The sequence below is a fragment of the Onychostoma macrolepis genome, chromosome 07, assembly GCF_012432095.1.
Source record: "Onychostoma macrolepis isolate SWU-2019 chromosome 07, ASM1243209v1, whole genome shotgun sequence".
Classification (NCBI taxonomy): Eukaryota; Metazoa; Chordata; class Actinopteri; order Cypriniformes; family Cyprinidae; genus Onychostoma; species Onychostoma macrolepis.
Window position 1 is genome coordinate 29,843,374 of NC_081161.1, and position 25,614 is coordinate 29,868,987.

General features: G+C 38.0%; 2 protein-coding genes across 3 annotated transcripts in view; one reads left to right on the forward strand and one right to left on the reverse strand.

The window, feature by feature from the left end:
- The window catches only part of mettl15 (methyltransferase 15, mitochondrial 12S rRNA N4-cytidine), a 74,301-nt gene extending 72,501 nt beyond the window's left edge, over window positions 1–1,800 (reverse strand). The window contains exons 1-2 of the mRNA XM_058782923.1: window positions 1,745–1,800; window positions 307–556 (exon numbers count right to left, since the gene is read on the reverse strand). Of these exons, the coding sequence (XP_058638906.1) occupies window positions 307–556; window positions 1,745–1,752 (258 nt within the window). The 5' untranslated portion in view covers window positions 1,753–1,800. The remainder of the gene's footprint in view (window positions 1–306; window positions 557–1,744) is intronic.
- Window positions 1,801–1,909: 109 nt separating this feature from the next.
- Window positions 1,910–25,557, forward strand: kif18a (kinesin family member 18A). Of its 2 annotated transcripts, XM_058782344.1 has the most exons (19): window positions 1,910–2,146; window positions 2,514–2,616; window positions 2,748–3,118; window positions 3,562–3,719; window positions 4,578–4,682; window positions 4,797–4,907; window positions 5,372–5,569; window positions 12,288–12,464; window positions 12,614–12,688; window positions 12,851–12,951; window positions 14,971–15,133; window positions 15,409–15,573; window positions 17,760–17,881; window positions 18,099–18,337; window positions 19,709–19,768; window positions 23,560–23,914; window positions 24,014–24,106; window positions 24,216–24,325; window positions 25,201–25,557. In XM_058782344.1, exons 3-19 carry the CDS (start codon window positions 2,800–2,802, stop codon window positions 25,338–25,340), a joined length of 2,691 nt encoding a protein of 896 aa, XP_058638327.1. In that variant the 5' UTR covers window positions 1,910–2,146; window positions 2,514–2,616; window positions 2,748–2,799; the 3' UTR covers window positions 25,341–25,557. The 2 variants fall into 2 exon arrangements, with proteins under 2 accessions (XP_058638327.1, XP_058638326.1); XM_058782343.1 differs by lacking the exon at window positions 2,514–2,616.
- Window positions 25,558–25,614: the final 57 nt, after the last annotated feature.

A 25,614-nucleotide genomic window follows, 5' to 3' on the forward strand; every position in this document is an offset into this window, starting at 1 on the left:
AGGTATTTGTGCACAGAATCATTAGATTCAAAACAGAATCACAACTGCTACAAAAGGCCAACAGCAACTTACACCAACAATAAACACACAATGTGTGTGTACATCTCCACTTCAGTATTTAAAAAAAAAAAAACACAAGACTTAAACTTCAGTTAATTAGTGCCTCAGTTTCTACAACACACAGACCGTATATAAGTCCAAGAATCAAATAACACAAATGTGGTCTCACAAACAGATAAATATACATGTAATAGTAAGTGTAAACATTTAAACTCAGTGAAAGCTGATTCCTGATGAAGGACTGACCTGCCCTGCTTTGATGTCCAGAAACTGCAACACTTCCTTCACCATGACCGGTGTGTGAAAGGGTTTCTCATTTTGGGTTGACATCTCCGAATTTCTGAACTCAGTCACTGAGCCAGTATATGGCCTCTCTGGACGCCACAACTTCCTCCAGCATCGTCTGAACATTCTGGACCTGTGGTCAGAAGTGTTTCCCAAAGTCCGTTTGCAGGGTGCAACCATGAAACGACTACAATATAGAGGCATGTGGGCTCTGCACAGAATAGGGAAGATAAAATGTATGAGATATTTCATGAGAATAATACTGACAAACCATAAAAATCCAAGAGGTATCATGTTGTCAAACATGCCATCTGTCTTACCTACTTTGTAGGACTCATTAAAGGTTTAATTAAAAAGAATTAGAGATATTTTAAACTCACAATACAAACATTAAAATAAAAAATAAAAAATGCAAATTAGGCGTGAACATGTACTTGTCATTAAAAAAAACTCTCTCAAACTCTTATGTCTCAGCACTTAACGTCTATTGATATAACACCGCCAATAAAATACAAGATACAGGCAAAGACATAGGGACACGTGCAGGACGCCAGAGGCAGGGTTTGTATGTTCAAGATCATTTTCGGATTTCGAAGGAAGTGCATGTACTTGTTGTCATGTCTGTCAACACATGATGTATTTAAAGTATATCATAGTCAAAGGTCAGTTCGGAAACATACAACTTACAATGCAAACCGATAAAACAATACAGCAGGTTGTGAATTAAAGATTAATCGTTATTATCCTCTTAAACGCTGTTGTTTAGTCCTTTATTCAGCGTTGTTGTGGATGTTCATGAGTGCAGCTGCGACTGCTCCCGGAAGAAACAAGAAATGACGATTTTTTGTTCCTGCTGTAACTTGACAAGCATTTAAAATCAATGTAATCGATATATGCATCTTGGAAACATAAACTAGCAATCTTGACAGTATTCTGTAGCGATATTTTATATATGTTGAATATGACTAAATGCATATGTGCGACACTTCGGTTTATGTCAATTATTTTATTCGCATTTTTTCCATTAAACGCATGTTTTACTCCATACACTGTTCACTGATGCATGCCTTCACCAATATTAGTGTTATCCTTGGTCACAAAGGCTTTGAAACATCATCTCGGCAAATCAGTTACATATCTGTGCAAAATACTTTTAAAAAGAAAAAAAACTCTAGACACTTCGAAGTGAAAATCTAATTTTGGTCACATATGTATTAAGATTAACGTTAAATATGGCATATAAATTAAATCCCGATAAATGACATTCGAAGTGCTCTCATAACAATTAACGCTATCAAACTTAAACCTGCCATATATTACATGATTTAGGAATTCTATTTTTCAATTTAAGGATACATTTTATACACCGTGAATTAAATTCTCGCAATGGTTCTCAAACCTCTCCATGAAGCACTGCACGTTTTGTATGTCTCCCTATATCTGACACACCCACTTCAGGTCTTGCAGTTTCCACTAATGAGTTGATGAGTTGAATCAGGTGTGATAGATGAGGGAGACATACAAAACGTGCAGGGCTGCGGGTACTCCGGGACAGGTTTGAGAACCACTGCTAGATTCAGTCGTAGCGTCTTAGCGTCATACGTCGCTTGACGTAAGAATGTTCTCGTCCAATCAGATGCAGGGACGGAACAGCAGCTTGTGTTTGAAATCTTCGCGCTTAGGGTTTTGGTTTTGCTTACTATCAGCTCGAATGTTTTGTTTAAAGTTAAATAAAGAGAAATACAAATTGTCTTAGTACACTAGTCAAATCATTCGTCGTGGATTCATATTGTATCATATGGTAGGTCATACGCATTTTATAGCGTGAACTTAATCTTTTGTGATTGAAATGAAAGAGATGAGCAGTTAGCTGCAGCTTTTAGCCCAACGCTAGCAAATGCTACTACAAATAAGAGCTTTAAAGTGAAAATCAGCTGAACTTAACAGACACATGGGTTGATGATATAGTCTGTTTATGATACAGTGAATGGCCTTTTGTTAATTCGCCGTTACAATAAATTACCACCGATTTTGCAGGGTTCATCTACGTTATGGCCTTACATTAAAACATGTTATGTACAGTCTATAGGAGAATCTTATTGGCTGATACGTAGTATGATGTTTAACGTTCATTTTGTTATTTAAATCCCCCTCTGTTCTTCTGTTAGAGTTTATTTCTAAAGGTATCAAGCCAAAATGAAATAAATCATGCTTTGCCAGCATGGATACCTCTGTCTTGACATCCAAAAGTAACATAACTGATTTGAGAAGGTGAAGTCTAGGAAAATGTGACATTCTTTTAGTTTGTTTATTTTGTACCTACATAAAAAGTTGGGAAGAATAATTTGGAATATGCCTTGTTTGAATTCACTGTTTGTAAATTATTCTCTTGTGTTTTACAGATACACACACTAAGGAGGAGAGATTTTCAGTGGGAATCTGTGAAATAGGACAATGTCGGATGGGGAGGTGTGCAGCCACGTAAAAGTGGTGGTCCGTGTCCGTCCTTTAAACAACAAAGAAAAGGATGGAAATCACAAGAAGGTCGTCCACGTAGTCGACAACCACATGCTTATCTTTGATCCTAAAGAGGAAGAAGTGACATTTTTCCGGGGACAGCGGGTAGGCAACAGGGATGTGCGGAGGAGAGCTAATAAGGACCTCAAGTTTGTGTTTGACTGCGTGTTTAGGGAGGACTCTTCACAGTTGGAAGTTTTTGAGAACACCACTAAAGCAATAGTGGATGGTGTCCTAAATGGCTACAACTGCACTGGTGAGACATTTTATTTCTCTTCATTGAATCTGAAAATTACTTTCTGTGCCATATACTTGATTTCAGCAGTGAAATCTAGATTTATCATCCAATTCTGGGCTGGTATTTTTTGTCTTGCTAGAACTTGATGCAGAATTTGAACAGTGTCAGTAACATAATAACAGTATTTCATTAAAAAAGTATTTTGTAAATTAAAGTACCTTATTCACATTTTGTTAGTGCTACAAAAGCATGACCTTTTAACTTATCCAGTATTTTTCCCCTCCATTCAACCATGTTAGAATTTTGCTTGGTGTATTTATTTATCATGCTAATAATCTGGTCGTTTATGGATTTTTCAAATGGATGCTATTAAAATCTTTGCCACTATTTGATACTTCTCATGAATGTTTTTGATGTCATTATGACTGCTGGTTTAGTGATAATGTTTTTTTTTCTTAAAGTGTTTGCTTATGGAGCTACAGGAGCAGGAAAAACACACACCATGTTGGGCACTAGTGATTCTCCAGGAGTGATGTTTCTCACTATGAAAGAACTGTTCGCACGGATGGACCTCATCAAGGAGGACAAAGTGTTTAACATAGCTTTTTCTTATCTTGAGGTAAATTTCCCACTGAATTTAAACAGCATTGTGGATTTATTCATTAAGATTTGTTTAAGTTTTTAATTATTAATACCTGGAGGATATCTTTGTCACTTATTAATATGCAGTTCTAAAATTGTGTTTCGTAAGATTTTAAAAATGTTTTTGAAAGAGGTCTGATGCCCAGAAAGGCTGCATTTATTTGATAAATAAAATACAGTTAACAAGTATAGTAATTTAAAATATATTTTTGTATATTTTTAAATGTAGTTTATTACTGTGATGGCAAAGCTGAATTTTCAGCAGCTATAACTCCAGGCTTCATTGTCACATGATCATTCAGCAGTCATTCTTATATACTGATTTGGTACATTTCTTATTTCTATTACTGAAGGTTGTGCTGTTTAATATTTTTGTGAGATACTTTTTTTTTTTTTTCCAGGGTTGTTTCATGAACAAAATTGACAAAAGAACAACATTTATTTGAAATAAATACTTTTGTAATGTTGTAAGAAGCTTTAAACATTGCTGAATAAAAGTATTAATTTAAAAAAATCTAATTGACACCAAACCTTGAATGATACTGTGTATGTTTTAAAGTTGCTCTCAAGGTTTTATTTATTTATTTATCTTGCCAAAATATGACAGTCGTCTTCGACTGTCTTTAATGCTTTAATGCAGAGGCACACAAAAACAAAAGATTTCAGCTTCAGTGCTAGTTTTTGAAGTATCTTTTTAATGAGAGAAAAATACTAAGTGCATCTAACAAAAAGTGCTATATTTGTGTTAGCTCTGGCTTATTGTACCTGAAGCAGTGTGAGTTAGTCAGCCCTTTTGTGTTTTTAGCAATGAGTTTCTGCACTTTCTTCTGAACAGGTTTATAATGAGCAGATTCGGGATTTGCTAACTAACTCTGGTCCATTGGCGGTGAGAGAGGACGGCTCCAATGGAGTTGTTGTTCAAGGACTCACTCTGCACCAGGTGAAGTTGGGCTGCATGTGTCATCTGTGCATTTTCTGTGACCCTGATTCATAGTCCACAAAGAATTGTTGTTGATTTGCCTTGTCTGATGGTGTGTATCTCATTACTTTGAAGCCCAAATCTGCAGAGCACATCCTTGAAGCTCTTGATTATGGTAACAGAAACAGGACGCAGCACCCCACTGACATGAACGCCACGTCTTCCCGCTCCCATGCCGTATTCCAGGTAAAAGGCTTCTCGCAGTCTCGACTCTTTTCTCTGTAAATATCACATCCGGTTCTGTGTAACTGTTTTTATGCTGCTAGGCCTCACTCTGTGTGCGATAACCCCCCGTGGGGTTTGAGCAACTTTACATTAATCCCCTTGTTTTGATATTGAGCGTGACTTACCTGAATGGACAATTTCCAGGAATTTTTGTGTTTCCTAGAAGATTTGACGAGGCAATAATAAATCATGCCATTTGGCTTTTCTGTTTTATTTCTAGATTCTAAAATGTGATTTGTTTAAAAAGCAAGAAAGCTTTAATGTTCTCTGCAATCCAATATCTCAGTCATCTATCTATTGATCTGGATGTTTCAGAGTTAACAGCACAGTTCAAACCAGTGTCAGCTGGCTTATAAAGTTGTCAGGCGAAAATATAAATATACAATCTAACTGAAAGATGTTCTCGTGACATCTTTTTTCTTCAGATCTACTTGAGGCAGCAGGATAAGACAGCCAGTCTCAATCCAAATGTTCGTGTGGCCAAGATGAGCTTAATCGACCTGGCCGGCTCAGAAAGGGCCAGTACAACCAATGCCAAGGGGGCTCGTCTCAGAGAGGGGGCCAACATCAACCGCTCCCTCCTCGCCCTGGGGAATGTCATCAACGCGCTAGCCAACCCCAAAGTAGGTCTACACCTCCTGTTAAGATTGAGAGATTACCCAGATCTTGTTGAAAAGAGATCCGTTTTATTATTTCAGGTTTAAATTGGATGTTGCAAGCATGGGCTGCCATGTATACACTTCTAGTTGAAGGTTTAGAAAGAATTGTTTCTTCTTGTGATCTTAAACCTTCATCTAAAGGCTCTAAAGACCAAGAGCAATAAGTATATTAGTGTTCGCACAAATGCATGATAATGTTATGTTTATTATAAGCACACTCTGCAGTTATGTTGTCTGCTGCTTTAAATGCTCGAGCTCTTTAAAGTCTGGTGGATTCTGATTGGCCAATCATTGATCAGCTGGGGAAAAAATGGTTCTGAAAGTAAAGCAAACATTTATATTTTATAGATTAATATAAAAATTATGCCCATGTATACATGTTCATAATTTTTTGGTCTCTACATGATTTATGAAATTTATTTTGATAAATGATGATAAATAATCTCTGTTTGGCAAAATTGGGAATGCTCACATTATTGAAACCTTAACAATAAATGCCTATGAAAAACCTTGCAACCGCATTAACACAAGTTCTTAACATGACAACCTTAACCATAAAGTCTCTATGCTTATGGCCTTTAAATTATTTAATATAATATGCTGTCATCTGTTACATGCTTTTTTCTGTTACATCTTGCTCTGTGGCTTTTGCCAATTTTCATAAGTTTTTGTTTGTTTTTTGTTTAGCAATAATATGTTTGTAGCTCTGCTATGCGACCATGTCTGCCGAAGTTTCTTTGTGATAGTGCATTGAAAACAAATTTGTTGTTCAGTATTATTGACAATTTCTTGATTTGATCAATTAGTGCATCAAAAAGTATAGTACTTTTAGCTTTATTTAACACAAATGTGTTCAGTAGTTATGGGAATTCTGTGTGGTTCTACCACAAAACCAATTACCTGCAATCCTGCTGTATTGTAAACAAATGTATTTACCGTATCACGATTACTTATCCTCACTTTAGCCTTTGTTGGTCTTTATCCAGTCTGGGTCAGCTGGGTTCATACTGTGCTGTGGCACATTTGCTCTGATGGTATTAGCCTTCGCCTCTCCTCTTTGCTTTTGGGACAAACCCAAAGGCTCCGCTGGCTCTATGGTTCAGGGACTGATGCTATCAGAGTCAGGAGACCTACAACTCAGACTCTGTTGTGTACACTTATCCCTTTCCTCAGGGCTGCTTTGTGTGCGTGTGTGTGTTTGTCCTGCTCATGCACTAGTGCTGATTCCAGTACGCCTCCACCAGAGACACTGTGTGGAATTGTATCCAGATTTTCCGTCTCAGAGACGGTTTGAGGGTAATTTACCACCCAATCCCATTAGCCCGTGACGGATATAGAATGTAGTCTTAGAAAATGGCTGTTAAATCTGCCTTGCAGTGTTTGTTTTGTGCCATAAGCTATTATAAACCATTCTTTAATTATTTTTGGGTGCTAGGTGGAAATTTGCTGCCGTGTATGTCACAAATCCTGATATATTATAACAACTTTTAACTCTCATTGGTTATGAAAAACCACTGAATGCATGTCTGCTTTTTGAAATTGATTTTCACATTACTTTTACTCTACAGGGTAATTTAACCTGCTAATCATACCTACTATTCAAAAGTTTTTTTTTTAAGTTTTTTTTTTTTTTTTTTTTTTTTTTAAGGAAGCAATTAATGCTTTTATTCAGCAAGGTTGCATTAAAGTGACATTTAAAACATTTTTAGTGTTACAAAACATTTATATTTCAAATAAGTGCTTTGAAAGTTTTATTCAGGAAAGAATTCTGAAAATAATGTATCAGTTTCCACAAAAAAATATCAAGCAACATAACTGTTTGTAACATTGGTAATAAGAAACTTTTCTTGAGCACCAAATCGGCATACTAGAATGATTTCTGAAGGTTCATTTGACACTAAAGATTGGCGTAATGATGCTGAAAAGTCAGCTTTTTCATCACTGCAATAAATTAAATATAATAAAATGGAAAAATGATTGTATATTGTAAAAAATACCTTGGTGAACATACGACTCCTTTCAAAAACATTTAAAAATCTTTTGAAAAATCCTGTATTTTAAACGCTATTGTCCATAAAAAAGAGGATTCAGTGCTGTCTATACGAACAGGTAACGGAGGTCAGTCTCTTCCTCTAACTAGTGATATCCTTCAGTAATGTCTGTAACCATAGTGACACACAACAGCAAAAAATATCAAGATTTTGTTGAATTTTTATGGATTTAATTCTAAACACTTTCAAGCAACTCCTGCTGTTTTCAGACACTTGGATATTAAGTCAGTTTTGTCCAATTCGTTTTTCTTGTTCTCCACCTCCTAAACACTTAAAATGTCTTTGTTTCCTTTTCTGACCACACGATACCACAGTTTTCTGACATTTTTCATAACCTGAGAGATGTTGAAAATCCTATCACTGTTGATAGCGCAACAAAGCATGTGCCTTATTCCATAAATATGTCAACGACACAACAGGTGACCAGTTTTCGGCTGCATTTCAGTCCATGCAGTGCACATCAAATGAACTCGCTCTAAAAATATGATTGTGGTGACTCAGGTCTCCTGTATCTCTGGCTGAGATTGATAAAACAAGAACATCTGCAAAGGTTGTGTGTATATGCACACGCCACTCTAGTTTCACATGATCCTTCAGAAATCGTTGTAATATGCTTATTTGGTGTTTAAAAAAATTATCATCAATGTTGAAAACAGTTCTCCTTAATATATTTTTGAAAAATGTATGAGGATGGAAAGTTAAAAAGAAAAGCATTTATTTGAAATAGAAAGATAGTATCACACTTAATCAATGTAATGCATCCTTGTGTAGTAAAAGTGTTCATTTCTTACTGACCCCAAAATTTCGAATGTTATTGTACATTTAGGTCTATGCTCAATTAGCTTTTTTTCTGGGCGATAAAGGATTGACTGCTCCCACAAACATGTGCATGCATAACTATTTTAACTGTTGTTTCTCAAATGTTTGTTTTCAGTGACGAAGTACTGTAGACGAGTTTACTTGTTCTAGCACATGTCCAAGTTTCTCAATTGCGAGCTTTTACTGAAGAGCAAAATAGAGAGAGGCAGTTCTGTTTTGTTTTACTTGTTTGCTTTGTCTGGAGTTTTTCAGCATGCAGTACATCTTTGTTTTGTTTTGTAGTACAGCTGAATCTTAACAAGCCGTTGACCCATAAATATGGGATTGGTCAAAAACCTCATGTTCACTTGAGTTATTTTGGTGCTAGATAAGTGCAGGCCCTCTTTCTGTTTATTGTCTGGCAAAGCCGGGTGCATGTTCTTTGCATTTTTCTTGTAAATTGATTGTATTTGTAGTCATGATCTCATTCATTGTTGTTCTGGCTCTGTTTTAGGGATTCTTTTGATTTGTTTGTGCTTTCGTGTTTGTGTTGTGTCTTCTGTGGTTTTTGCCGTTTGATGCCAGAGTGTTTCGGCTGGTGTGTGTGTGTGTGTGTGTGTGTGTGTGTGTGTGTGTGTGTGTGTGTGTGTGTGTGTGTGTGTGTGTGTGTGTGTGTGTGTGTGTGTAAGGTGAGGAGGTTTGTCCCTGTCTCTGGGCCCCTCCGCAGGCAGCTTCATAGGTATTGTTTTCATGCCATCCGCATAAATTAACCTGTCACGAAGGCGGCTCTCCTTACCCATGTTCTCCTGGGAGGCCACTCGCACTCACACACACTGCTAACACAGTCGTTCCAACAGAGAGAACATGCTGCCTGCAGAAATGTGATTTTTCACAGACTGGCTATCGTGATGGTGCTGCTTGTATGTTTTTTAGGTTACATAAGCTGGTGTTGTATCACTGAAAATGCCCACTTTCTTAGTGCAGTAGTTCCTAACAGAAATCAAGAAAACGACTGAAAAGTGGGCCATGGTCTTTATTTCACCCTTTTGCAAAGGAGTTTGTGAAGTTCCCAGCAGGCCACCACTTGATTCAAAGCTATAATGAAATCACGAACTCATACACAGTCCAGATGTAGGCTATAGTTTGAGACATCAGCTGGACGAGATCAGATATACAACATTTCCACATCTCCCTCCCCTGACTGCTGCATTTTCCCCTGTGTTTGTGTTGGCAAATTCATTCTCCATGTACAGGTGCTGGTCATATAATTAGAATATCATCAAAAAGTTTTTCACTAATTCCATTCAAAAAGTGAAACTTGTATATTATATTCATTCATTACACACAGACTGATATATTTCAAATGTTTATTTCTTTTAATTTTGATGATTAGAGCTTACAGCTCATGAAAGTCAAAAATCAGTATCTCAAAATATTAGAATATTACTTAAGACCAATACAAAGAAAGGATTTTTAGAAATCTTGGCCAACTGAAAAGTATGAGCATGTACATCACTCAATACTTAGTTGGGGCTCCTTTTGCCTGAATTACTGCAGCAATGCGGCGTGGCATGGAGCTGATCAGTCTGTGGCACTGCTCGGGTGTTATGAGAGCCCAGGTTGCTCTGATAGTGGCCTTCAGCTCATCTGCATTGTTGGGTCTGGTGTCTCTCATCTTCTTCTTGACAATACCCCATAGATTCTCTATGGGGTTCAGGTCAGGCGAGTTTGCTGGCCAATCAAGCACAGTAACACTATGCTCATTGAACCAGCTTTTGGTACCTTTGGCAGTGTGGGCAGGTGCCAAGTCCTGCTGGAAAATGAAATCAGCATCTCCATAAAGCTCGTCAACAGAAGGAAGCATGAAGTGCTCTAAAATTTCCTGGTAGATGGCTGCGTTGACTGTGGACTTCAGAAAACACAGTGGACCAATGGCAGCTCAAATCATCACTGACTGTGGAAACTTCACACTGGACTTCAAGCAACATGGATTCTGTGCCTCTCCACTCTTCCTTCAGACTCTGGGACCTTGATTTCCAAATGAAATGTAAAATTTACTTTCATCTGAAAAGAGGACTTTGGACCACTGAGCAACAGTCCAGTTCTTTTTCTCCACAGCCCAGGTAAGATGCTTCTGACGTTGTCTCTGGTTCAGAAGTGGCTTGGTAGCCCTTTTCCTGAAGACGTCTGAGCGTGGTGACTCTTGATGCACTGACTCCAGCTTCAGTTCTCTCCTTGTGAAGCTCTCACAAGTGTTCGAATCGACTTTGCTTGACAGTAATCTTAAGCTTGCGGTCATCCCTGTTGCTTGTGCACCTTTTCCTACCCAAATTCTTCCTTCCAGTCAACTTTGCATTTAATATGCTTTGATACAGCACTCTGTAAACAGCCACACCTTTCAGTAATGACCTTCTGTGACTTACCCTCTTTGTGGAGGGTGTCAATGTTCGTCTTCTGGATCATTGCCAAGTCAGCAGTCTTCCCCCATTATTATGGTTTCAAAGAACAAGAGATACCCAGAATTTATACTGTAGGGATGGTCATTTAGTCAAATGTAAATATTCTAATATTTTGAGATACTGATTTTTGACTTTCATGAGCTGTAAGCTCTAATCATCAAAATTAAAAGAAATAAACATTTGAAATATATCAGTCTGTGTGTAATGAATGAATATAATATACAAGTTTCACTTTTTGAATGGAATTAGTTAAATAAATCAACTTTTTGATGATATTCTAATTATATGACCAGAACCTGTATGTTAACTGTTCCACATCAGCTAAGTGGAAACTTGGCTTTGATGTTTTTTGCGACTGCTGAGATATGGACTGTGTATCAGTCACTAGATCTGGAGATTAATTAGACCATCAGTTTGTGAATGCTTTCTTTTGCGGGTCAAACAGGCCAGCGAGATGAAAGCCAGAGTGCCAACTGGCTCTTTGAACATGTTTAACAGCATGAAGCGGTTGAGATGAGACGAATCTGAAATTATTGTTAGGATGTGTTAGAAGGTCAGTCTGTATCATTGTTATTTGCTGCCTTATTCTGTGTTATAAGAAATATTTAAATTTACTGAAAGAAGTGAGAATTAAGTGTTTTCACTAGCAAAATTGGCTTGTCTCGCAAGTTTTGAATTACTCAATCATACTCTGAAATGCTTGGCTTGCTGTTAATTTAAGTTGAGCTTAAAATCTTATTTGCAGTTTTCTTTAAAGAAGTTGTTAAATTATTCAGTAATAGAGTAGTGTAAGATCACAGAAATGTTCGTTTCTGCAACAACACATTCATCTCCTATGAACAATTTCAGTATGTAAGTGAAATTAAGTTTGTGACATTAACATTAGGAGCAAATGTAGTTGTTCTTACTAATGCCATACATGTTAATTGAAAGAAAAATGTAGGCCATTGACATTGCAGTCGATTGTAAGTAGGGGCGGTGTTTAAACCAATTAAATGATTGGAGAAGTCCAGCATAATGCACCCGAGAGAAGTTATATTTTAGGAAAATTTCCAATTAAAAATACTTTTAAAACTATCGAAATGCAAAGATTCTCCATAGACTTGCATTAAAAAAAAAAAAGAAGCTTTTCTTGGATTGGTTAGTAACATTTTAAGGTGAAGCTTAGGGGCGGATCCATTGTAAATTAAATGTAAACTCATATCAGAAACAGCCTAAAATTACATTTTAAGCCTAATCGTGTAATCTCTGCCGAGTTTTGGAAGGCTGTATCAGTTTTATTTTTCAGTCATTGTTTCTTGTGTGCTGTTGACGTTCTTTTGTGATATTCTTGAATTTGATTTTTCTTTGCTTTGGTTTGTTTTTTATTCTCAGTGTAAGAAGACACACATTCCTTACAGAGATAGCAAGCTGACACGGCTCCTCAAAGACTCTCTCGGTGGAAACTGCCGAACTGTGATGATCGCGAATGTCAGCCCGTCCTCGGTCTCCTATGAAGATACGCATAACACTCTCAAATATGCCAACCGCGCCAAGGAGATCAAATCCACTGTAAGTCCTACACATACAAGCGCAGCTTCAGCAGTCCCCCGACCAACAACATGCCTCAAATCACCCATGAGTTCACCACGTCCAAAGATCGTATCAAAGCATCATTATAATATAGATCATATTTCTGATTCTCTCTCCCTGTATTTCAGCTGAAGAGTAATGTGATGAGCTTGGACAGTCACATTGGCCAGTATGCTGTCATCTGTGAAAAGCAGAAAGCTGAGGTAAAAATGAAGACTCAAAGAATTTCATCCTTAATTACATCTTAATGTGGAACTATTTACTTTGTAAATCTGGTTTGCTTCTGCTGTTAGGCGAGATGGGTCTTATCCACATGAGACTAGCTTGTCTAATGAGAGGGTGTGTGTGTGTGTGTGTGCTTGCAGATTGTCATGCTGAAACAGAAACTCAAAGAGTACGAAGAGCGGAAGGTGGAGGTTCCTGCCCTTAATCCAATCCCCGTCCAGAGGAGAGCCGAATTTGAGAAGTAAGCAGCACGTGTGTCAACGTTCAGTCCAAAAGTGTGCACTCATGCAACACAGCAAACTCTATTTGCAGGCGCCAACATGCATCTTGAGACCTGTGTTTTTGTTTGTTTAGATGTTGTTTATTTTATGCCATGTGTGATGTGCAGCTCTTTAACGCTGTCCTTTGAAACTTTGAATACGCCTCAATTATTCATGAGTAAGAGTACACAGGACAAAGCCAGACACCATCGCAGGTGGAGGTCTCCTTACCTCTGCATTTTTCATCAGGCCCAGTGGAGAGTGGAGGCTTGTGTTTTCCTCTGTTTCTTGAATTTTTGAGGATTGTTTTTTTTTTTTGTTTTTTCCCCTTTCCTTTTTTTGTTTTATTGCTTGTTCTGGAGAGAAAATGTATCACAGTTTTGCTACACGTCCCACCGCCCCACCCCTCAGCCTCTAGATTCAGTCATTTCGTTTTGTGTGTGTGTGTGTGTGTGTGTGTGTGTGTGTGTGTGTGTGTGTGGTTCTCGTCAGCAAAAACCACCGCAGCATCCATAGATGGGAGGGAGAAAATAAAGGACAGGCGGAGGGAGGAGAGAAAGAGGGAAAATGGCAAGGGTGGGCGGGACGATGAGAGGAAGGAGGAGGGGGAAAAGCTGAATGAGTCTCACTACGTGTTTCATTCACTGGCATCAGAATTCACAACTTGCCGAGCGAGTGGGAGAGAGGGGGAGAGAGGGAGAGAGGTGCTTAGCGGCGCGCTCCTGCCCGCATTAATAATGCAGGAGTCTGGCAGTGTCGGCGCTGCACCAACATTATGGCCCCAAATACAGCCTCTGCACTTTCTCTCTCAATGGACTCCTTTTTTTTTTTTTTTTTTTTTATAAATCAAAACTAATACCGCCCACACACAGTTCAGGTGATATCTCAAAGCATTCATTGAGGAGCCGTATGCAGTGTTGCAAAAGGCTGTGTTGGAGTATTGAAGGCTCTCGGTGGAGAATGTGTTTGAATGAGAGCACGAAGGCCTATATTAAATAGAAGAGAAAAAGTTGCAGTAAGGTGAAACATATTCTCAGCCAACTGTCGGGTATGCTTCATATTTTTCTCAATGCGACTTGCACAACCATTCAAAAGTTTGAGTTTGTATTAAGTATTCTCTTATGTTCACCAAGGCTGCATTTGATTATAAACAAAGTAAATATAACTGTAATTAACTGTTTTCTATTTTAATTCATTTTAAAATGTAAGTCATACCTGTAATGGCAAAGCTGAATTTTCAGTCTTCAGTGTTGCATGATACTTCAGAAATCATTCTAATATGCTGATCAAGAATCATTTCTTATCATCAGTGTTAAAAACAATTGAGCTGCTTAATGTTTCTGTGGAAATTAATTCCTCTTTTTAGGAGTAAAAGAACAGAATTTATTTGAAATACAATTTTCTTTATCAGTCTTTATGACTTGTAATCAGTTTAATGAATCCTTGTTGAATAAAAGTATTAATTTAAAAAATTACAATTTTGCAAACCCCAGACTTTTCAAAAATACTGTACTCGGGAACTAAACTAGATAATTAAGACTGGCATCTGAGCTTCGATTGTAATTGAATTACTATGCACATGTTTGTCTTTATTAACTGATGGTGAGTCAACAATTTAATTTAAACCATGATATTCCATTAATTCTATTGCTTTTTTGTTTTATTTTAGTTTTAGTTATTTTTTGTTTAGCAGATAGTATAATGAGGAAATTGACAGTAAGGTGCAAGGAGAGAGGACTTGACATGACCCAGGCTGCACTCGAACCCAGGTCCCTATGAGCGCATGATCTCTTATAACCTCGCATAACCTTTTTATTTTTTTATATAATTTATATGGATACTATAAAGAGGATCAGATATCATAGTGAAGTGCTTCCTTTGTGTTCTGGAGTGTATACATTAACTACCGTTCAACTTCTATAATGCAGAACTTAAGAGGAAAAGTGAGTGTTGCATCCTTTGAATAGAGACCATAACACAATGTCTTTTGTATTTTGCAGGATGTCTGAGTCCCTGCGCAGTGTGTTTGCTGCACGTCTGCAGGTCCGTAAAGAACATCTGAACACCGAGAAGCAGCTAAATGAAAACAGGCTGACTATGAAACACAGGGAGCTGTGGCATCAGCAGAGTCTGATCTTCTTCCCTGACAGCAGGGCCGAAACGGTAACAACACTGATCCATGCACGCATAAGGTTGTTTAAAACAAAAGTTTAAAACATGTTTCACAACATTACTATTTTGATCAAATAAATGCAACCGTGGTAAGCATAAGAGACTTGTTTTGTGTTGTACATTTCCTCTAGCCATGCTCAAAATGTGTTGCGTTTTTTTTTTTTGGCTAGAAATTTATGTCTATAAATGATAAACGACTGGAAAAGTTACAGAAATTCATTGTTCGGTATGTGTGTGAACCCTGATTTAGTCATCGTTTGTTTTAGGCCACCTGTAAGTATGAGCGTAAACTGGCCTCCCTGAAGTCTCATCGGGAGCACTTGCACAAACGCTTGATGGAGAGTGAAAAGCACTTCCAGGAGAACGAGGGGTGGCTTCACCGCATCGAAAACGAGATGAAGCTGCTTGGACATGAAGGACACTCTCCAGAGGTCAGGGCTGGGTCACTTTTACTTCAGATTAGGGCTGCATGGGCAGTATACATGTGGTGGCAGAAATGTCAACCAGTAAAGTTTCTGCTATACTCTAATAAAAAAAAAACTATTTGATTACTTTATGAAGTACTTTGGTAATTTGAAAATGCTTTTGCACTGATGGCCAGATTCATCCTTCATCTGTTTTGAATATCTTACCTTCAGGGTTATGCCCAATCTAAAGAGGGGGGGGGAAAAAAAATGTAATTTTAAGAAGTTGGTAGACTCTTGGAAAATAGACAGCACTTTATGTAATATATAAAACATTGTGAGTTTGAATTTGCAGCAAAAATAGCTGTATTGTATATCGTGATATAAGAATTTGTCATACCGCCTACCCCTGCAACAGATCTATGTTGTTTTTTGTCCTTCAGCTTATCGTGATATTTCTTTATTTGAGGGCTCATTTCAGTCCCGGAGTGGACAGCCTTGGCCTGTTATCCCTTTCGAAATGCCATTATTGAATGTTTTCATGTTTTCTACCCGAGCATTGAAGCTCTAGAGTGCCAGTCTTCAGTGTTGTAATGTCTGAGGCAGACATGATCCTCAGAGGCCCTAAATAGCAGAGCTCTTCTTCAGCTCATCATACACTTAAAGAGGGCTAGTATTATCTTCTGGAAGAACTGCCATAAATTGCAACTCTATATCTTAATGTACCTGAGCCTTTGTTAATTTGGCAGTGACATTTTTCTGAAGCAAATGACATATTTTGCAGTCATGCACGCTGTTAATCAGTCTGCATGTAGGAGACATGAACATTCATCAACTGATTAAAAAAAAAAAACATGCAAAAATCACCGTTTGTCAGTGGTTTTCTTGGTCAAGCTGAAAATATTGTGTAATCTTTGTTTTTGCCCTCATTCGTGGCCTTTTGATAGACACTGTGACCATTTTCGTGTCTCTCTCACCCCCTCTTTTAGCTTCTCTCTCCATTTCCCCACCGGAGGATGTCTTAATAAAAGAAAATCAATGCTTTTCCTTCATCACTCCCTACAGCTGCTTACCTAAATCCACACCTCTTTTCTCGCTCTCTTTTTGCACTCCTGTTTTTTTTTTTCTTTTCCTGGAAGTAGAACGGAGTAGTGACGCACCCGCCCATCAAATGTTCTGTGCTGTGCTGTTTTGCGTTTTCTTGCGTCAGAGGGGGTAGAAGACTCCTCAGAAGGTGCATTTTCAGTGAGACAGAAAGAAAACAAGGAGCTAGACTAAAAACAACATCTAAGCCGTTTCATCATTTTTGTAGTGTCTTGCCTGTGTTGCCTTTCTCATTATAGCGCATAGAAGAGATGGTTTAATCTCGTCGTTCTCTTCTTCGCCCAGAAAGCTACGATAGTCTCACTCCTGAGCTTGATATTCTATTTAAAATTTGCCATCTAATAGATGGAAGACTGTCCCTACCTGTGACCTGATTTATGCTATATGCATAATTTGTGGTGACAATGTAAAATGAATGATCAATATTGTTGTTTTTAATGCATGATTTTTGGCCATTTCATAAATAGCTTTTCAATGAGTTGATCTTTTTTCTTTTGTTACTTGTCTTTGATTTAAGCTTCAGTAGTAAAATTAGATTTGATAGTTGTCTTTTTTTTTTTTTTTTTTTCTTCAAATAAGCTTACATTATTTAAATGAAAACTAATTAATTTATAAAAACTATGAATGTCAATTAAATAAAATCAAAATTATGCAAATTAACAGCAAATCAATATTTGCTTAGTACAGCCCCCAAATTAATATTTCAAATATGTTAGTTTTACAAAAGCATTGAATAGACTAGAAAAATGAGTAAAAAATTCCATACCGTAGAGCATAAGCCTGTTACTTTTCTTTTTTAATTAATTGCATAAATTAACACGTTAATTTTAGAGGCCTAAGTAAAATGTTTTGGTAAACATATTCAACTTAATACTGATTTATTGTCATTTCATTGCTATTTATTAAATTTATGGCATAATATATTGCTGTTAATTTGGTGCATATAAATGAAAATGATCAAATAACATTCTTGTTTATTTTAACTAGATTGTATGTTCTTTTGAAAGATGATGATATGCTTAGCAGTAGCATTAATATCAAGGGGATGGGGATGGAGCTACTGGTTGCTGCAATTATTGTAGCATTTCTCTTTGTTTTTCTGCGTACAGGAGTTGAAAAGGGAACTGCAGTGCCATCAGCTACAGCTGCAGATCACTGACCTTCAGCAACACATTGAGCACATGAGCCACCTCATCAGTGTTCAAGACCAGGAAAACGCTCACACGCACAAGTATGAGTCAACACTCGTAGAGGTTTTGCACCAGGTTTCATAATTTTGAGCTTAAGTCACCCTGAACCTGTGTTTGTGGGAAACCATGCATTCTTTTATATGTTCTGGATGGTTCTTTGTAGATTGTTCTTTGTGTTATTCAGATTAATTTGCAATGTAAATGCCTCCATCTGTATCATTCAACTATACCACACTTGCTCTCCACCTGTCCTGTCAGGTTGGTGAACGCCCTGCTGTCCACCTGCCGTCGACAGCACCTGGCGTTGGAGGCCGCGAGCATTGCCACCGATGACGCTGAGTGGGCGGAGCTGGAGCGGCTGGTGCACAGAGGGAGGGGTGTGGTCTGGGCAGACCAGGAGAAAGCAGAGGATAGGGATGATGGTGGCACAGGGAGCACTCATCTACAGCCCATCCTGTCTTTCTCACACCTCGTGTCTCACCAGAGCACGCCATGCAGTGAGTGAAATCTTGATGAAACAATCAAACTTTCAAATTAGAAATGCTTTCTCTTTCTGTAGCAAAACATCTCGCATTTAATGCATAGTCTTTCTTGAAACTGGTGCTACTCTGATGCATAAAGCATTTCACCAAAACCTAATAGAGTTACGTGACCCACAATGTCTGGCACATTAAATTTATCAAAAGTGACAGTAGAGACATTTATAATGGTACAAAAGATTTCTATTTGGAATAAATGTTGTTCTTTTGAACTTTCTACAAAAATATCAAGCAGCAAAACTATTTTTAACATTGAAAATGTGAAAAGAGAAATTTCACATGAGAAATGTTTGAGAACCAAATCAGCATATGTGACCCTGGACCACAAAACCAGTCTTAAGTCGCTGGGGTATATTTGTAGCAATAGCCAAAAATACATTGTATGGGTCAAAATTGTCGATTTTTTTTCTTTTATGCCAAAAATCATTAGGATATTAAGTAAAGATCATGTTCCACGAAGATATTTTGTAAATTTATTACCGTAAATGTATCAACTTAATTTTTGATTAGTAATATGCATTGCTAAGAACTTCATTTGAACAACTTTAAAGGTGATTTTCTCAATATTTCGATTTTTTTTTTTTTGCACATGACTGCAACCATCAATAGATCTTAGTTTTAATTAGTACTGTCAAACGATTAATCATGATTAATCGCACCCAAAATTAAAGTTTGTTTACATAATGTGTATATATAAAGAAACACTCATACAGCATATATTTTGAAAGTATTTACATGTGTATATATTTATATAAATTATATCATAAATATATAAACGTGACATTTTGTCAAATATATGCATGCATGCATGCGTGTATTTTTATATATATACATATACATAATAAATATACACAGTACACACATACTATGTAAACACAACCTAGTTTTAATTATTTTTATTTTTTCTAATGCTGAATATGATGATTTATTTTTAAATATTTTAGATCACTTTATGATTTTAACTATTATACTTTTCTTTTTTTCTTTTTTTTCCATCTCTTTTTGAAATGCAATTTATCTTTCCTGTTTTGGGGTAACGTCCACAGCTGAGGACGCAAGGAAATAGTCCAAGAGATAATGTCAGTAAACTTCCTGCTTCCGAGATGAGCCATCTCATTTGTGTCACATAGCCACCTCATAGTGATCTCATTTTATGTCTGCCTTGTGATTTACTGTTCTCCATGTCAGTGTAATGTGATCTGCATTGTGTGAACGTTGACAGATGTATGTGTCTTGATTTAAGACGTGTTTAGTTCCCGTGTGATGTATATGCTGGACTGAATAGGAAGGACCAGCACAAATGAATAACAATGTGTTTTCTTCACTCAGGCTCAGAGAAACACACACGCCGAACCTCTCAGCGTCTCAGACCAACACACTTATCTAAAGGTAAACTCATCTCTGTCTCCCCTTTTTTCCCCTCAATGTCTGCTTCAACATATATTCTGCTTAAGTTCCGAATCTGTCACATTGCTCATACTGACAGCCCATGCTTGTGTTGCACAGTTGTGAAGGCTCAGCTAGATCGTTCATGCTTTGTAAACTAGCTTTGTTTACAATAGTCCCCTTTCAATGCATCAATCATTTATCATTCTCCGTGTGAGCATCAAAATAAAATAGTTCTTCATTAAGAGTCAAATCATGTCAGTGCCTTAAATAAATAAAAGCAAAAATGAAACATAATTATGTAAATAACTTTATTTTAGCTTAGAAACTAACCGAGTTGTTTGACATTCTCCATGCTGACCGAATGAAATCCAAAAACAAGCTTTTCACAGGATGGAGGGAATCGAGGGGTGGGAGAAAGGGGAAAAGGAAGAGAGGAAAGCTTGGGGAAATTGAAGGAGTGGTGAGTTATTGCTCAGTAAATGGAGAGTAATGAGATTTTTCTGCAGAACAGGTGTTCCTCATTTGATTGAGACACGCTGTGGGAAATGCACACATTTCAGGAAAATACAGAGACCTGCAAAGAAGAAAAAGAGGGAAGTGGGGGAAAACAGACGGATAGGGTTAAGAATTATGGTTGGAAAATGTATATTGTAAACTTATAGTATTGGAATATTTTGCATTGCCGAGCATAGTATTTATTAGAAACAAATTTCCTATGTCTATAATTCCTCATTTTTGACAAGCACGATGGGGTGTTTCTGTTGTTTATTTTTTACTTTTTCCCCCTGTCCAATGATTGTTTAAATTTGAATGATTGATTTCAAACACCATATGGGATTTGACCAGGTCAGGACAGTATAAAAGTTCATTTTCAGTGGAAGCAAATGGAGCTTTATGAAAATGATGAATAATGATTTGTTTGCTGCCTGAAAAGAAACATAAAATGTGATGCATATTTCACACAAAAATGGTGTTCAGGTTTTTATCAGTCCACTGGGGGACCAAAAAAAAAATAAAAATCACGTTTACAAGTTTCCAGGCTGTTCTACTGAGCTATTGTAAGGACAAACTAGTCCCTGGCTCTGCAAGATTTCATTGTAGCCACTTGGAGAATAAATGCAATATTCATGACCTCTAGATTAATTTCTTTTGTTATAAACAAAATATAGCATTTATTCCTTTTAGGCAGATATCAGTTCATTTCTATATGTTTGTGTAACTGCTCTGTCCTATTTTTGTGCATTTTCAGATTTGCACCAAAATACATGTATTGCTGCTTTTTTATATATATATATATATATATAAGAGATGCTTATTTTCAAGGCTCACAATTTTAAACAAGTCCTGCTTGCATTCATGCAGCAGAAAATAAGAGCTGTGTTCAGGTCGTCCTGCTCTGCGTTCCCTACTTAAAGACAATAGAGATGGAGCCCTGTCTGCAGGAACTGAAAGAGATACAGAGATTCAAAGAGAGGGTTATGAATGGACCTCCGCCCCACCCCCACCATCGACGCGCTTCATGACGATACCGTCGCTGCACTCGTGCTCAAGAGCTCGGTGGAGAGAGGGAGCGAGAGCGTGAAAGGGTGGAAAATAGTGATGGAATAGAGGACAGAAGCAGGAGAGTCACGTGTCAACGCGCACGAGACTGCCTCTCAGACTTAAGCCTGCAGTCTGTTTCTTTCCATTCTCCTTCCTCTCATTGCTTTTACTCTTTTCTTTCACGTTTCTGTATGTTTTTGTCTGTGCGCTGCTTATTTTTTAATCAATCATTCTTTATATCTCCATTGTCTGTCTCTCCTCCTCACCTCGCCATCTACGTCTAGCCTCTCAGTAGCGCCGACCCTCCGCCCTTCCGAAATTCATTCATAAAATCATTGCTCGGTGCAGGGAGGGGGAGCTATTACATATAGTATGAAACGCTCCTGGATTGGGCGAGGACGATTCTGCAATAAAAAGAGAGCAAGCAATGAGAGAGCGAGAGCCAGGCGACCCTAATCCGCAGTGGCTTCCTCCAGAAATAGCGCCTCATGCATGTTTTAATCCCACCAGCCAAAAATACGCCACCCAGAGCACTCTGCCACCAATTACTGATCGCACCTATTCCTCTGCCTCCGCTCTGGGCCATACATCACTGTCTGCCGCCCATCCTCTCTCTGTGTTGTTTTTTTCTCTTTGCTTTGTCACCTGATCACCCTGTGCCTCTCAAATGAAGTTATATCGGCTGTGTTTTACAGCTGCCGGCTTCGAGAGGCCGTCGAAGCAAAGCGCAGTCGCTCTAACTTTTCAGTTCTCAAACTTTCTTTTGCTAAAAAAGTGAGTATAGTTAGTCATTAACAGGATGTCAGGTCCTCTCCCATGCAATCCAGATTTCTGAGAATCAGCACTGACTCAGAGAGAAGGAGAGATGGCTGTGTGTCAACAGTTTAACCAGCAGGAGCTCTGAAGCATCGCGATTGGTCAAGAACGCTTAAGATGCAGCCGCAGTGTCTCTCTCTCCCTCGCTTTTCTGCATCGTGTGAGTCAGTGTGCGGCCAGACTGCGACGTGCTCCGGCATACTCCGCCACTCAATATCCAACGTCAGACCCCTCCAACAGCTTCCTGGAGCCTCCCTTGCCTTCCTCACCCACACACACCCACCGGCACACACATACATGTACTGTCTGTCTTGACGGCGCAAAAGAGCCTGCTCTTTAACAGCACAGTGTTCTTGATGTGCTCACCAATACTCACGTGACAAGCGTGGATAAATTATTCACTGTTGTATGAGTAATTAATGTTTGTGTGTTTCCATCAGTAATGAAAACTTGTGTGTGTGTGTGTGTGTGTGTGTGTGTGTGTGTGTGAGAGCTAGATGTGTTCAGGAATGTGCCTCACAAATCAGATGACAACAACACAGAGTAGTATTATAATGTACCAGTTACTTGTGTTGGTCAGAATTCATTCAAATATTAATGGCCCCACTACTTTTTACTCTGGACAACACTATGAAATTTGTGACTGGCATGTGTTTAATGCAAACATCTCCAATTCTTGAAAGATGAGTTTGTTTCATTTAGTGTTTGCGATATAGTGCTACAGTTTATTCTCATATAAACTTTAACATTATTTAAAAGTGTTGCAGTTGGTATCATTTGATATCATTATCTGACAACAGGTCAATTCCTTCAGTCTGACTGTCTGTCTGTCTGACTGTATCTTTCCATCTAATCTGTCTGTATCTATCTGTCTGTATCTATCTATCTGTCTGTCTTTATCTATCTATCTGTCTGTCTGACTGTATCTTTCCATCTAATCTGTCTGTATCTATCTGTCTGTCTGTATCTTTCCATCTAATCTATCTGTCTGTCTGTCTGCATGTATCTGTCTGTCTCTGTCCGTCTGTCTGACTCTATCTATCTATCTATCTATCTATCTATCTATCTTCAAGTCTATAGAGACAAACTTAACAAAATCCAAAGACTGACATGGCAAATGTCATATTGAAGTTATATGTCAAATCAATTAAGTTAATTTGATCACTTGAATTGTTTGATAACGATTGTTCCCTCATATCACTGATTTGTTGTTTTACAACATACCAGTTGCACAATGTACTATTTAAAATGTTGTTTAAATGCGTATTTGACATTTCTGATCATAATGTTGTTGACATTTTAGCTTTGACTGGGAAGTGATCAATATATCCCAGATTTTTTATCAAAACAGTAAAAGCTTCATGAGAAGTCTTTTCCATTTGGTGAGGTCTTCCAATGAAGCTGATGAATTTTGTGCTGCTTTTCTCTTTTAGGCTGTAGCCCTCAACTTCAGGATGGAAATGTTGAATGTCCTCTTAAAAAACCAATCAGGAGGAAGCTGTCTGTGTCTCCTGCAAACCCAGATGAGGATGGGCCCAATCCTGTGCTGTCCCATTACCCCCCTGCCGTTCAGGAGGTCTTAAAACAGGAGGGCATGTTCCCACTGCAGTACACTCCTGAGGGGCAGCCGCACACCTCCAGTAGCTTTGATCCAAACTCCACTATCGACATTGGTCACAACGAGGACCCATCAGGCGGTAATGCCACAGTCATCCTATCACCTGAGCCCCCTGGCCACACAACACTTCGGGCACTGCGTGCTAACAACGGAAATGAGCCAGCAAAAAGGTACAATTTGCTGTGAAAACTGTATCATTTGCATTTAAGTTGAACTAGGTAGTTCTGTTTTGACTGGTGTGAATAAGTTTATTTCCGATTGGTTTCTAGGTTGGAGATCCCATCACTATTAGACCTGCGAAAATCCAAACCGTCCTACATGGCCATGACCTCAGCTGCTCAGGTCAAGCGCAAGTTCAACGGGTGTGTGTTTATTGTGGGACCTGTTCGCTGGGACTGTTTCAAATCATGCCTCGTTGACATTTTGCACTCGTGGTGTTTTCCAAAATCTCACTTTCTCTCTTTGTATTAGTTCCAACACTGGGAAAGAAGACAGTTTTCAGGCCACGTCTGCGGCACCCAAGCGCATAAAGAGAGATCCCTGCGAGGCGTCTAAACCGCTGCGGATCCGACGTTTTGGAGGTTAGTATGCTATTCTCAATGCAGAAAAATTAGTTACCCTCTATGGGCTTTCCATTTGTATCTTGGAAGTGGAACATAAGCGTCTCTTATTATATTCCATTTATGAAGTCCTCACATAATCCATTATGTTTGGTAAAGTATTGTAATAGTGTAATGGGCGGGCCGGCTGACAGCTGTGAAAGAATGTCAGGCGCACAGCCAGAAGCGCACAATCTCCTCCTCCCACTCCCAGTGGCTTATGTGCGTTCTTTCTCCTTAGTAATATAATGCCACGAGTTGGCTGAATTTACCCCAGTTTCATAAAGTAATAAGCCACTAGAGGCTGTGCATTAGTGGTTTTTGCCATGTTTATAAGGTGTTGTTCAGCACGGCAGCTTTTATTAAATTAAGTGACCGCGGTAATATATGGCACCAATGTTTAAAATTAATCCAATCGTTTGTTAAAAAATTTGGCATGGCATTTTTTGTTAAACTATTGTTCAAAAGTTTGGGGTAAGATTTTTTAAAAAGTTAAAAAAATAAAAATAAAAGTATCTTATGCTCACCAATGCTGCATATATTTAATCAAAAAAGAAGTAAATAATATTGTGGAATTATTACCATTTAAAATGGCCTATTTAGGGCCCAAGCACCGATGCGATTCCCTCTTGGAATTGCTCGATTTAATTAAAAGCTGAATTTTCAGCAGCCATTATTCCAGTTTTCAGTGTCACATGTTCCTTTGGAAATCATTCTAATATGCTGATTGGCTGCTCAAGAAACATTTTGAGGGAATCAGTTGTACTTTTTTTTTTTTTTTTCAGATTCTTTAAATAAACTTAACTTATATTTTTCCTTATCTTTATTCTTTCTTTGTTCTCTTCCACTGCATCTAGTATCATCAGAGAATGAGCCAAGCCGTAGAGTAGTACGGAGTGTGTCTGAGGGAAACCTCCATCAGCTTGAACAGCGTAAGCCCAAGTTGAGCTCAATGAGGCCTGCTGCACTCTTTAAAAAAGTCACCAAGAGGATGTGAGAGGCTATTGAAGGCACTGTTCTCACATACTTTTCATCAGAGTTGATGTAGAAAAGATGTAAAAATGTGTTTGTTTTTTTTTTTTAAGATGTTTTTATTGTTGTTATTACAGGGACTGTTGTTATTTGGACTTGATTAGTTTTAGGAAACTGGATTGTTTTTATATTAATGTTTTAAAATCTGTATGTGCGTAGAAAACTTGTCCAGCCTAATATGGAGCTCTCAATAAAGTATTAATTGATGTCCAGGTCTTGTAAAGCAACTTGGTTTTATT

Bases quoted from the DNA above. Each gene is read 5' to 3' on its own strand.
- kif18a (XM_058782344.1), top strand. From the start codon at position 2,800: ATGTCGGATGGGGAGGTGTGCAGCCACGTAAAAGTGGTGGTCCGTGTC. The intron at 3,119-3,561 runs GTGAGACATTTT...TTTTTCTTAAAG, and splicing joins AAATGGCTACAACTGCACTG to TGTTTGCTTATGGAGCTACA. The intron at 12,952-14,970 runs GTAAGCAGCACG...TGTATTTTGCAG, and splicing joins AGGAGAGCCGAATTTGAGAA to GATGTCTGAGTCCCTGCGCA.